We start from the raw sequence: 14,191 nt of genomic DNA on the forward strand, positions 1-14,191 counted from the left end.
CTTTTAGGAAGCTATCATACAAATAATGAAGATGAGAAAGAAAATTAGCAATGCTCAGCTGCAGACTGAACTAGTAGAAATTTTGAAAAACATGTTTTTGCCACAAAAGAAAATGATAAAAGAGCAAATAGAATGGCTAATAGAGCACAAATACATCAGAAGAGATGAATCCGATATCAACACTTTCATATATATGGCATAATTTTGAATATCATGGACAACATTAGAACCCAAATTGCAGAGTGCTTGGGCAGAAAGTTGTAACAGTTTGTGCTGGAGGAAGGTTTATTTGGACTTTGATTACATAACTATTAAAATCTCTGCCTTACCTGACAAAACAACTATATTTTGCCAGTCACGTTAGTTAGCATGATGGCATCCCTTCATGTTGCACACTCGGTAACAGCATGCTGTTTTGTGGAGAAACTTGCATTCATGAAGAGCCCATTATGAACTTTTCACAGTAAATTTGATTTATACCCATCGGAAGAAATAGTTGGGAAGGGTGAGGGCGGGGTTCTTAATTGCTTTTTTCCTCTTTTTTTTCCTCTCTGACAAAAATGTACTTGCACAAGGAAGGATCTTCAGATATTCGTGCACTGAATAATGCTGTTATGTTTTGTTTTTTTAAATGCAATTAAAACTAGAAATAGCACTCTTGGTTTCTTTCGATCAAAAGAGGGAGCTGGTGTACACGACACTGCGGGGTGGGGGGGGACAGATGTAGGTGAGGAGATAAGTATTTAATAGCATCACATTATTTGTTCACGCCCTGCTTCAGTATAATAACTGGATTTAATGGTGACCTGAAAATGATACGAGATTTTTCCAACTTACAAATGTTGGCTTTCTTTTTAAGCAGGAGACTGCTAGTTTAGTTGTTTGTTGTTAAATAAGGAGTTTTAAAATCTGCTATGGCCGGAGAGCTTGTTTTGAAAAAGTAAAGCTTATATTACTTTGTTGTTTCAACCGTTTAAGAAAATGTATGGAGACAGATCATTTAAATTGCAGAGAAAAAAAATCGCAAAACAAACATATTAAGTGTGTTCAGTAACACACTTAATATTTATCTAATATTTATTATGCCTAATTGATTATATCCAAATTTACTAAAAACAAGGCAGAAATCTCCTCCTGTCCTATTAGTACGGTTACATAACTGATCACTTGATCTGCAGCATAGAAATGTTTTGGAATTTTAAACTCTGATGATAAGGGATTTATAGCCTCAGGTTTCTGGAAAGGAAGACGTTCTGTTTTAAAGAGTATTGAGTGTCCGTTACCTGGAGGAATAGCAAAACCACAGCCTAAGGCCTGAAAAGCATAAGCAGATTGTTGCGGTCTTAATATGAGCAGTAAACTTGCCAAATATATGTACATATATATTTATATATTTTAAAAATAAATGTTTTTAAAATGTTCCGAAAGCAACACTTACCTTGTTCCTTTCAGTCAATCCAAAGTAGCAACTGACTGGTTTGCTGGGAACTGAATATCCAGAGTAATGCGGAGCTCGGGATGTGAGGACGCGGGCAACCGAGATGGGACAGACGATTCCCCGTTGGGAAAGAGTGGCTCCCACGTGGATTTTTATTCGTTATGCTGCACGTTCCAAGTTTTCTCACAAACTCGTTTGTATCTTGTTTGATATTAAGTATTATTTTAAACCTATGACTTTGGAAGTAGTAGGAAGCAGAGAGCTGAGCTCCGAGAGGTAGCCAGCGGACAGTACTACGCAGAGTGCTCTCAGGAGCGTCACAGCGAGTCTGTCCCCCCCCCCCCGACCAGAAAGCATCGTGAGCTGTCTGCTGCCGGGACGGAGAGCAAATTTACAACATCTAAGGTGTTGCTGGTGATGTTCAAATGCCTGTTCCGAAACTCCTAGAAAATTAGGATTTTGTTTCTAATTTAAAATCTTATGCCCAGCTCTAGGGCAGCACATGTCAGGCATTACACGAAGTGTGTTGGGGAGAATAAACTGAATGAGAGGACGGTGAACAATGGGTACATTTGAAATTTAGAAAATAATTTTGTAATAATTGTGGCCCTTACATTTAATATAACACTCTGAGGAGCATATGTGCTTATCCAGTAGGAGAACGCCCACGGGGGAGAACAGTTGAAGGGGAAATTACAGGCCATTTTTTAAAGTTTAAGATTTGTTGCTTCAAACCATAATTGTTCTTAGAACATTTTTGGAATTTCTCATCTTTTGGTCATTTGAGAGTCATGATGTTTTGATTTATAATGGAAAATTTAGTGCAAAAGTGGGTAACTAAATCCATAGCAAAGTTTTCTATTCAATTTTATAAATTTTTTAATAGCGAATTATGTCCTAATTGTATTTTGGGAAATTGAACAGCAGCAAATACTGTAGACTTACAGTTACCATTTTTTTCTGTTATGTATACAAAATTTAACTACTTTTTGGTGTTTATGAAAACAATTTAGTTGACGAGGTGCCTATACCATTGTTAAGTTTTCTTTAAATATGTCTGGATGGTAGGTTTGCTAATTAACAAAAAAGAATCTGACAAAAAGATTGTGAGGCACTTGCTAGAGGTACAGAATCACAGTTAGCATTCTTTATCCAGCCCCTGTTCTCCGATTGCACTTAAAAGTCGTGCTGCCTGAGCAGGGGCGAAACCTGACAGAGTCCGGGGAGAGGAGTCCAGGCCGCCACTGGGGCCTGGGGTGGGGCAGTGGAGGCGAGCCAGAGGTTAACTAAGGCAGAACACTCCGTTTCTCGTGGGAAGATGGAGCCTTCTGGCCAGTGTGAACCTTCGTCGTCTCCCGTTGCCGGAGTCCGGGACACGAAGCAAAAGTTACAAAGTAAAAGATAATGCTCATTTTAATGCTTTATCTTTTAATGCTAATATCTCATTTTAATGCTTACAATGAGATAAATATTAGAACATTAGTGTTCCAATGATTTAATGAGGATCTTGAAATAAATTATGAAGTCTTCCAATTTTTACGCTTATTGGAGGGGTCCCTGCATTGTCAACCTGTTCATTTAAGTCTCTTACTCTTATTTTGTGCATAAATGTTGAAATTTCCAAAAATGAAATGTTAGCTTCCTTGTTTTTACTTTTTATTGAATTTAATACAAAATATGACCAGAGTAATTAAAAAGTATTTTGCATTCTTTGCAGTAGGATGTCATTAGCCCTGCTCACAGGGCAAATTTTCGAAATTCAATTTGGGTGAAAGATTTGCTAGTTTTCCAGAAAGATTTGCTATCTTAAACTCAAGCTGGTTTTTCTATTTTCATGTAAATGACTGGGATGCTATCTTATAAACTCTTCCAAGGTCATGTTTGTGAAATAAACATTACACGAGAGCTTTCCTGTCATCTACACTATATATGTCGTCTGGAGTGTTGAACAAATTTGCGTTCCTAAGTTGTAATCTATCTTCGTATGGTATATACGATTTTGAATGTGTGCCACTACATACTGAGATGATAATGCTGTACAATTTTAAATGGTAGCAGTTTCTGTATGCAGTAGGCTGAAATATTTTGATGAACTGCTTAATTTTTGGATTTTATTTTTTAAGTTGTATAATTTATTTTCTTGCAAAATAAAAATGTAATATAAAAGCTTTCACCTATCCAGAAAATGTTGATGTTCTACTATTACATAGTTTTTAAGAGTTAAATTTAAATTTGTGTAATAGGTACATTTATGCATTTCATGGTGAAATAGTAAATCTTAGCCTTACAAGTCAGAAACACGAAGAGTAACCCACTTCTTGTAGATTTTAAATTTTAGTCCAAAATGAAAGCTCTCATGAATGTACCTGTTTCCATTGATGATAGCGTATGGTTATCAGGCCTGGAAAAGGGAAAAAAATTCAGACCTGAAAGTGATTGACGCATTCCTTCATCAGGTTAGATAGGTCGTATCAGAACCACAAATTGAATTTTTATATCAGATAAAAATGAAAACCTATAAAGTGAATTATCTCACGTTTTGCGTTTATTTGAAAATCTATGAGGTGTTTAAATTCCAAAGCTAGAGATTAGTAATAAGGTTATGAGGATGGACAGTGTGTTCACAAAGTACCAAAGACTGGCTTATAAACCACAGACCTGTGTTTCTCACACTTCCGGAGGCTTAGAGTCAGTCCCAGATCAAGGTGCCTGCACGGTTGGTTCCAGTGAGGGACCTGTTCCAGGTTGCAGGCTGCAGACTTGTGGTTGTGGCCTCACCTGGAGGACAGAGGGTTGACAGAGCTCCTGGGGTCTCTCTTCTAAGGGTCCTACTCCCCTTCATGAAGGCCCTGCCTCACGAGCTAATCACCTCTCCAAGCAAAGGCCCCACCTCCTAGTATACCACGCCACTGGGGATTAGGTTTCAAAGTATGAATTTTGGAGAGACACAGACATTAAGTCTATTGTACTTCGTCATGACCCTAAACTCAACTTTGGACTTGAGCAGGGATTGGGGCAGGGCAGGGAGTTGACTTGGAAATGAAAGCAATGGAAGATATGGTGTCAGTAGAAGATTCACCTAAACCTAGAGGCGGGCCCAGAAGCTTGAGTTTCATGTAACTTGGTCAGGCCCCCGCCCCCTGGGAAAGGCTCTAGGAATTTTGCACCAGCCTACCTCACTGCACCTCACATTACTATACTCTGCAGGTAAGTTTTCTACAAATAGAAGGCTTGTGGCAACCCGGCTTCATTTTCCAATTAGCATTTGCTCACTTTGTGTGTGTGTCCTATTTTGATAATTTTTGTGTATTTGAAAGGTTTTTGTTGGTTACGTTTGTTCTGGGGATCGGTGATCTTTGATACTACTCTTATAATGGTTTCAGGTGCCCCAAACCGCACCCATGTAAGGGTGTGGCAAACTTAATCCATAAATGTTCTGTGTGTTCTGATGACTCCACCATCTGGCTGTTTCCCGATCTCTCTCTCCTCCAGCCTCCCTACTCCTGAGACAACAGTACTGAAATTAAGCCAAGTAACTCTCGTTCAAGTGCCAGGAAGAATCACACATCTCTCACTTTGACTCAGAAGCTAGAGATGATTAAGCTCAGTGAGGAGGGCATATCGCAAGCCAAGATGGGCCAAAAGCAGGCTTCTTGCACAGTCAGCAGGTTGTGAATGGAAGGAAAAGTTCTTGAAGGAAATTAAAAGTGCTTCTACTCCAGTGAACACACGAATGATAAAAACCAACCAACCAACCAAACCGCCTCATTGCTGACATGGGGAAAGTTTTAGTGGTCTGGACAGGAGATAAAATCAGCCACACTTCCTTAAGCCAAAGCCTGATATTTAGAGCAGGGCCCTAACTCTCTTCAATTCTGTGATGGCCGAGAGAGGTGGGGAAGCTGCGTAAGAAAAGTTGGAAGCTCGCAGAGGTGGTTCATGAGGTTTAAAGAAAGAAACCATCTACGTAACATAAAAGTGCAAGGTCAGGCAGTAAGTGCTGATGTAGAAGCTTCAGCAAGTAATCGAGAATGTCTAGCTAAGAGAAATTAATGAGTGTGGCTACACTTAACAGATCTTCAGTGTGGATGATACAAGCTGCCTACTGGAAGAAGGTGCAATCAGGAACTTCATAGCTGAAGAGGAGAAGTCCGTGATCGAAAGCTTCAACGGACAGGCTGACCCCCGTTAGGGGCCTATGCAGCTGGTGACTTTAGGTTGGAGCCAGTGCTCATTTACCATTCTGAAAATCTTAGCACCCTTCAGAATTATGCCAAATCTCTTCTTCCTATTCCCTATAGATGGAACAACAAAGCCTGGATATGAAAACAGTATGTTACTGGCACAAAAATATACACGTAAATCAATGGAGTGGGACAAAGAGCCCAGAAATAAACCTATGCCTGTACCATCAGTTAGTCTACGACAGGGGAGCCAAAAATATTCAATGAGGAAAGGACAGTCTTCAGTAAGTGATGTTGGGAAAACTGGACCACTTCCTTACACCATACACAAAACTTAAATGGATTAAAGATGTGAGACCTGAAGCTATAAAACTTGAGATCATATCAAAGTGAAGCAGGGGAAGCCATCAACAAAACAAAAAGGCAGCTACTGAATGGGAGAGAATATTTGCAGATGATATTTCTGATAAGGGGTTAATAACCAAAATACATTAAGAACTCCTACAACTCAACACGAAAAAAAAATCCAATTTAAATGGCAAATTTGTAATTTCATATAACTTGTTTTCTCAAAAAGAGTTCTCAAAATGTCAAAAGTTGGATCCAGTCCTGCTAAAAATGAGTGCTAAAAGAAACCTGTCTGGCACATACGTTGTATGAGCCGGGTTTGAAAATTAACACTCTGTTAAGACACCGCAAGTGTCATGCCTCTGAGAAAGAGTAGAGTTTGGGAATATCTTTACAAGGTCCTTTTCCTGTGGCTGCTGACTGTTTACTTTACCTCCTCCATTCTCAGGGGATGACCTTGCTTTGAGCAGATCAGAGGAAATGAAGCCTTCAGCCATGAACTTTCATAACTTGCCTTCCTTCCACCTCTAGCTTTATCTCTCAAAGTTGCACCTCTTCACCTGCCTGCCTGTCTCAGAGGAAGAGATGCCTCACTTCTTAGGGACAAACTATTTTACTTTCTCGCTAAAACCCATCTTCTGCCTCCCGTGTAGTGCTCCAAAAATTCCTATGTTTCCTCTACCTTCCAAACATCCATCTAGTTATTTCGTCCTTAGCCTACAACAGCGGTTGTTAAAGATCTGGTCCACAGACCAGCAGTGCCATACTTGAAAACTTGGAAGAGTACATCCTTGAGCTCTACCCGAGATCTGCAGAAATCGTCAGGTAGGGCCTAGCATTCTGAACTTCCGCACGCCCCCCAGGTAATGCTGATGTAATGCTGACGTTGAGACCCACCAGCGTGCAGACATGTGCAAGTGCCCACCATGCTTAAAAATATTCCTCCCCAACTTTGCTCGCGCTGCGACCCTATTTTCCTCCTTCCATTGTCTTCTATCTTAAGAGAGTAATCCGCTGTCTCTCTCTCTCTCTCTTCCACTTAGTACCATTGCCTTGTGTCCCCCCCCCCCCCCCCGGTCCCCTTAACAAGGTCAACATTGACCTCCCTGTTGCTTCATCAAAGTTTCAAAGGTTCATCTTCAATCTTCCTCTTACTCGATCTTACAGTATTTCCATCTTTTAAAAAAAATGTTTATATATTTTTGAGAGAGAGAGAGGGAAAGAGAATCTCAAGCAGGCTCCACATTATCAGTGCAGAGCCCGACACGGGGATTGAACTCACAAACTGAGATCATGACCTAGACCAGAATTAAGAGTCAAGAGCTTAAGTGACTGAGCCACCCAGGCACCTCTCCATCTTTTTTTTTTCCTTTAAGTTTTTGTTTAAATTCCAGTTAGGTAACACACAGTGTAATGTTAGTTTCAGGTGTACGATATGCTGATTCAACACTTCCATACATCACCCATTACTCACCACAAGTGCCCTCCTTCATCCCCATCATCTGTTTCCCCCACCCCACTCCCACCTCCCCTCTGGTGACCATCAGTGTGTTGTTCTCTGTAGTTGAGTCCATTTCTTGGTTGGCCTCTCTCTTTGCTTTTTCCCCTTTGCTCGTTTGTTTTGTTTCTTAAATTCCACATTCAGCATTGCATCTTTCACAGTCCTAGTTAGTGGATTTATTCCAACCCTTGGTGTCAAAGATACCATTCTCCCTTCAGCTTACACTCACCTCTCTCGTTCTTTGGCTCTTTCTCTGCCTGCACACCCCAGAGCTTCCTCTCGTTTCCCTCCTCTTGGTGAGCCACATGATCTCCTGGAGTGATTTCATCCACTACCCTCACTTCCACTGCTAACTGCATGTTAATGCTCCAGCCCAGGCTCTCCCTGCCAGGATCAACATGTCTTTCCAGTTCATTCTGGAACATTTTATCATGTATCACAAACTTGCTCTATTTAAGAACTAACTCAGTCTCCCAGGTTAGTAACCTTGATCTAAGTCTCTCTTGCTCCCCTCCCCACCCCACTTTATTAATTCTACTTCTGTTTTATGCCTAGAATCTGACCTTCGTTTACCTTTACTTCTACTGTGTTTGCTGAATGAGTAAACATTTCGTGCCATGCTTGGAGCATCTGAGGTGGCTGCTGGGTTGTGTCTTGCCCTACATTTAGAAGTAGACTGTGCAGAGTGGTAAGTAGGGATCAGTAAAATTAGATTTGCTCTAAATCTGTGACATTTTTGGATGACTGGCATACCTCCAATTTTTTACCTAATTCATCTTATACCTCATTGTTTGAGGCCTTAGATACCAGAAGATGTGAATCAGGTCATTCTCTGTAGCCTATGGCTGAGGGATCACTCCAAATCTAAAGCATAAAAGCAGGGAAAGGATTTTTACCTCTTAAAAATTTCCCACACTAGGGCACCTGGGTGGCTCAGTCGTTGAGCATCTGACCTCAGCTCAGGTCATGATCTCGCAGTTCATGAGTTGGAGCCCCACATCAGGCTCTGTGCTGACAGCTCAGAGCCTGGAGCCTGCTTCGGATTCTGTGTCTTCCTCTCTCTCTGCACCTCCCCGACTCGTGCTCTGTCTCTCTCTCAAAAATAAATGAACATTACAAAAAAAATGTTTTAAAAAAGAAAATATCATTGAGGATGCAGTTAATACATCTAACATACCGAACATTGTAGTTCCGCCTAAGGGCCTACCTTAAATGTGCTCAGGATGTTTGCATTCGCCTATAGTCGGGCAAAATCATCTAACACGAAGCTTGTTTTATAATAAGGTGTTGACTATTTCGTGTAATTCATTGAATGCTGTATTGAAAGTGATGAACAGAATGGTTGTATGGGTACAGAAGTGTTGTCAGTGTATCTGTTGTTGGCCCTAGTGATCCTGTGGCCGACTGAGAGCTGCCCAGTGTCACAAGACTGGATGGACCGCATATCCCAGCCAGGGAAAGATCAACATTTAACATTCCACATATGGTTTCTACCAATGTGTGTTTTTTCTCACCATTGCAAAGTCAGAAAACCATAAGTTGAACCATTGTAAGTCAGGGACGTCTGTATTTGGCTTAATTTGGCTCTGTTGATTGGCTGGGTGTGCATAGCTGATTTTATTTAGAACAAGGAAACCATTACAGATTCTTGGCAGTTGGCTATTGACCAGCTGGATATATTGCATGTCTGGTCAAGGGGAGCATTTACGGGGACTCAAAAGTTCACCTAAGTTTTGATTTCCTGACATGGGACCCCAGACAGGAGGTGTCCACCTTGGGCCTAGAAACTTATTTCCATCATGGGGTATAAACATTTCCATATGTCTCCCAGAGAAGCTGTCTTGACACTCTGTATTTTGTATTTCCTAGAATTTCAAGCAAGGAGATGTCTTATGGAACATACGAATGGAAAATATAAGGAAATTACATATATTAATTTGACCCAGGATGAGTATATCCGTTTCATACAGCTGCTATAACAAAACACTACAGTTTGAGTGGCCTAAAACAACAGCAATGTGTTCTTTCGCAATTCTGAAGGCTAGAAGTGTGAGATACAGGTGTTGGGAGGTTCCTTCTGTAGGTTCTAATTTTATTTTCTTGAATTTTTTTAATGTTTATTTATTTTTTAGTGAGCAACACAGAACATGAGCAGGGGAGGGTCAGAGAGAGGGAGACACAGAATCCAAAGCAGGCTCCAGGCTCCGAGCTGTCAGCATAGAGCCCGATGCGGGGCTTGAACCAAAGAACTGTGAGATCATGACCTGAGCTGAAGTCAGACACTTAACCCACTGGGCCTGACGCCCCTCTTCTGTAGGTTCTAAGGGAGACTGTTCCATGCCTGTCTCTCAGCTTCTGATGGTGGCCAGAACCTGTGGTGTTTGTTGTTTTCTGGATGTACCACAGCAGCGTCTTCCTCTCTCTCCACATGCCTCTTGCCCCTGTGTGTGTCTCTGTGTGTCTTCTCTTGTTACACGGACACCAACACTGAATTTAGGGGCCAACCTAATCCATCCTAACCTCATCTTCACTTGATTACATCTGCAAAATACTTTGTTTCTAAATAAAATCACCTTCATGGGTATGGGGATTAGAACTTTGGGCTACACTCTTCAACCTAGTACAATGAGTTATTCCAATGGACTATTATAGAAGTTACCTTTACAGAAAGACTTAACTTGACATGAACAATAACATCTTTCTTGTTTTATGAATCTGATATCCACATTTCCCCCTACATTTCTCTTAAATATTTTTATTTTCCATTGTGTTCCTTGATGTGAAAATATTGTTCTAACCTTCCTAAAACTAACTCCTACTTTTAGAAAACCATGCTAGGGCTTATGACTGTAGTTCTGGGCATTACGGAGAGGAAGAGGCCAAAAAATTTATTTTATCAAGACTAGTACTATTACTTTCCAAGACATAAGTATCCACATAACACTTCTGCCAGTAGATGGGGTTACTGGCTAGGTCTCTTTAACAAATGTAGTTCACTTACAATCTAAGATGAGCTACCTTTTGAACTTATGTAGCTGTTTTTTTGTTTGTTTTGTTTTTGTTAAAAAAAAAAAAAAAAAAAAAAAGACCAACTCTGTACCCAAAGTGGGACTCGAAGTCACTACCAGAGATCAAGAGTCTCATGTTCTGCCCACTGAACCAGATAGGTGCCCTGAAAGATGTAGCCCTTTATTAATATAACTACGTTCAGATACTGTGTTACCTATCATAGCAGAAAAGATAACTCCAAGCTACACACTGGGGGGGTAGGGGGGGCACCTGAGTGGCTCAGTCGGGTAAACGTCCGACTCAGCTCAGGTCATGGATCTCAAGGTTGATGAGTTTGATCTCCACAGCAGGCTCTGGGCTGACAGCTCAGAGCCTGGAGCCTGCTTCGGATTCTGTGTCTCCTTCTCTCTCTCTGCTCCTCCCCTCTTCCGGCTCTGTCTCTCCCTTTCTCAAAATAAATTTAAAAAAAATTAAAGCTACACATCTGGTTATACAAAAGAAATTTTTTTAAAATTCTCTCTTAAACTGGACTTCATCTTTTTTTTTTTTTTTTTTTTTAATCTTAACACTCCATTTCTATCTCTGGAAGAAATTTCAATCCAGTCATTTTCACCTAAATTCAGTCAAATTTCGTTATCTTTTCATAAATTGAGGTCTGTCGCTTTGAGGATTATTCCCTCCACTTCTTCTGTCCTCGGCATTCCTGTCTTCCCCGTCTGCCTCACGCCCACCTCGACTTGTCCAGTGACGTCCAGGGTTCCCAGAAAAACAAAACAAGAGGAACAGCAGTTCGAGCTCTGTTAACTGGTCTTCTCTTTACAGCTATAAGAGGAGAGTCGCCTTGTTGGCTCTTTTAGGGTTTTGTGGATCACCAGGCCTTTCTGTGAGGAGGCGGCCGCCTCAGTCTTCTGTTTAACAGCTAGTGTTCCTGTGGGCTACGTTTTTAGACAAGCTGGCTTACATCGGGGAACTCACGTCTACTCTCACAACACAGAATTTACTGTGTATGTGGTGGCTCTCCTGTCACACTCCCCTGTGGCTGGGCAGCAGGGGAGACGGGGATTGGAGGACGCTCACCATTATCTGGCAGATGTAGATAAAGACCAGAATTAGTTTTGACTTCTGTGCGAGTCTACACTGCACCAGATTTAGACCACTCAAGTGCTACAATTATTCTGGCAGGCCGTTTTTCTATTTCCTATAAGAAAAAAATCTTGAATGTTCAAATGCTTAGGTTTTTTTCTTTAAAAAAATTTTTTTTTCAACGTTTATTTATTTTTGGGACAGAGAGAGACAGAGCATGAACAGGGGAGGGGCAGAGAGAGAGGGAGACACAGAATCGGAAACAGGCTCCAGGCTCTGAGCCATCAGCCCAGAGCCTGACGTGGGGCTCAAACTCACGGACCGCGAGATCGTGACCTGGCTGAGATCGTGACCTGGCTGAAGTCGGACGCTTAACCGACTGCGCCACCAGGGCGCCCCAGGTTTTTTCTTTTTAATAAGCCGTGCCTTATGCCTGGAAAGTTCTCATTCCTAGTCTATGTAAGCCTTCGGGTCTTAGCTAATTTTGTTATTTATTGATTATTTATGTAGTAAGCCCTACCCACCCCTCCCCTCCACCGTGTGGGGCTCGAACTCGTGACCTTGAGATAAGAGCCACATGCTCCAGCCAAGCACCCCTCAATCCCTAGAATCCTAAGTGAAATGATTAACTACGTTCTTGCGTGCTGCTCACGTTAGTGATGAAGCTGCCTTCCCTCCCCACCTCCCTGTTATTTAAAAAAAAAAAAAAAAATCTGTATATCCAAAGTGGGGCTGGAATGCAGATCCAGAGGTCATGAGTCACATGCTCCACTGACTGAGCCAGCCAGGTGCCCCAAGCTCTTATTTATTTTGAACTTTAGTTTTGAAAAGCAGCTGTTCACTGAAGCTCAGGAGTACATTTGCTGTCTTCCCCCAATTACCCCTAAGTCTCTTTGACTTTCTCTAGAAGCTGTCCCGCCCAACACAGTGGCACGACCGTCCAATCAAAACTGCCCCCTGTGCTTCCAGGGTGAGCCTTGCGCAAGGCAAAACTGGTAAGGAGGTTAAGAGCTTAGACCCACAGCTAGACGGTGCAGGTTCACACTGTAGCCGCGTCGCTAACTGCTTGCTCTGTGACCTTGGGCGAACTATGCCACTTTTGTATCTGAATTTCCTTGGCTGTGAAATGTGGATAGTAACATCCCCTAGTTCACTGTTTTTTTTTTTTGTTTTTTTTTTTTTTTTTTTTTTTTTGTGAGCAGTAAATGGGTTACACTGCGAAAGAACAGTCCCCTACGAAGAGCTGCATAAGTGACTCTTCTTGTATCCTCTTTATGCTTCTTTACCATTTGATCCCGTCCTGTACTCATCAGCTTTCTCTTGTCACAACTGGTCGTCCCTGTGTACTAGGCCAGACCAGCTGTTTAATTTTCGGAGTTATTTCTTTAAAAATTTAATGTTAGGGTGCCTGGGGTGGCTCAGTCGGTTAAGTGTCTAACTCTTGATCTCGGCTCAGGTCACCATCTCACGGTTCCTGAGTTGGAGCCCTGCGTCGGGCTCTGTGGTGACAGCTTAGAACCTGGAGCCTGCTTCGGATTCTCTGTCTCCCTCTCTCTCTGCCCTTCCCTGGCTTGTGTTCTGTCTCCCTCTCTGAAAAATAAATAATTATCCAATTAAAACTCAATGTAAAAAATTTAACTTTATATCTTGGGCCTTTCACACACACACACACACACACACGTAGCTTAAACATGGATACACAGTGTAATGATTTTCTTTCAGTAGCTGTTGAAGCACTAAGTATGAATAGGTTTGTTCCTGTCCTAGAGGGTCAGCAAAAGAGAAGGCACTGAGTGTGACATTCAAAGGAAGGGGTTAGGACTTGGTGACCTGTTGAATATAGAAGTTCTGGTAAGTGGAGGAATCAAATGCCACTTTAAGGGACAGCCTGGGGTGTCTGGGAAGTTAAAGATAGGGGTGCTGAACAGCCATTTCATTTCTTTGATGGTTTCCATGGATCATGAATTCAGACAGGGCACAGAGGGAAGGCTTATCTGCACTATAATGTTTGGGGTTTCACCTGGAAGGGTTGAAGGCTGGGGACTGGAATCACCTGAAGGCTTTTTATTCATGTTTCTGCCTGGCCCTCACCTGGGAAGTCACACAACGTCGCTCCTGCCGGACTGCACTCACTGTCCAGATTCCAGACTAGGGACACGGCCCCCACCGCTGATGGGGGGAGGGAGCATTCGTCACAAAGAAGAGCTTGTCGGGTGAGCTGAGTACGGGTGTGCCCATCTTCTAAAAATTCAATCTCCCTCAGCTGCCAAGGAAACCTAATGAAGGGTGGGAATTTTCTTGTAGGAAAAACTTGAGTTGGGCTTGGGGTTAGTTGAATTGAAGGTTCACTTTGTTGTCACTCCTTGTATCCTCTACATGACAATCAATACAAAAGACAGTAATGTTAGCGACACAAAGATTGACTGTCTACAGGTGAAAATTCAAGCTTAAGTAATGGGTTCCCCCAAATGTGAGGATAATAATCGTAACATTTACGTGGTTCTCTGGGAAAAGGAACAGGAAAGCAATGCCACGTGAAGATACCAGTTCAGACCCCAGTGCTACCACTTTCTGTGCAACCTGACAAAAAAGTCAATTTCTTTGTTCAGTTAGTGCATTAGTTAAGGG

General features: G+C 41.9%; 1 protein-coding gene across 4 annotated transcripts in view; it reads left to right on the top strand.

Annotated features, from left to right (window-relative positions):
• CUL5 (cullin 5) overlaps positions 1-3,615 on the top strand; it is a 97,855-nt gene extending 94,240 nt beyond the window's left edge. For 3 of the 4 annotated variants that reach the window (XM_045038028.1, XM_045038026.1, XM_045038027.1), the window contains one exon: positions 8-3,615. In XM_045038028.1, the coding sequence (XP_044893963.1) occupies positions 8-202 (195 nt within the window). In that variant the 3' untranslated portion in view covers positions 203-3,615. 4 annotated transcript variants of the gene reach the window in all.
• Positions 3,616-14,191: the final 10,576 nt, after the last annotated feature.

The sequence above is a fragment of the Felis catus genome, chromosome D1 (assembly GCF_018350175.1).
Source record: "Felis catus isolate Fca126 chromosome D1, F.catus_Fca126_mat1.0, whole genome shotgun sequence".
Taxonomy (NCBI): Eukaryota; Metazoa; Chordata; class Mammalia; order Carnivora; family Felidae; genus Felis; species Felis catus.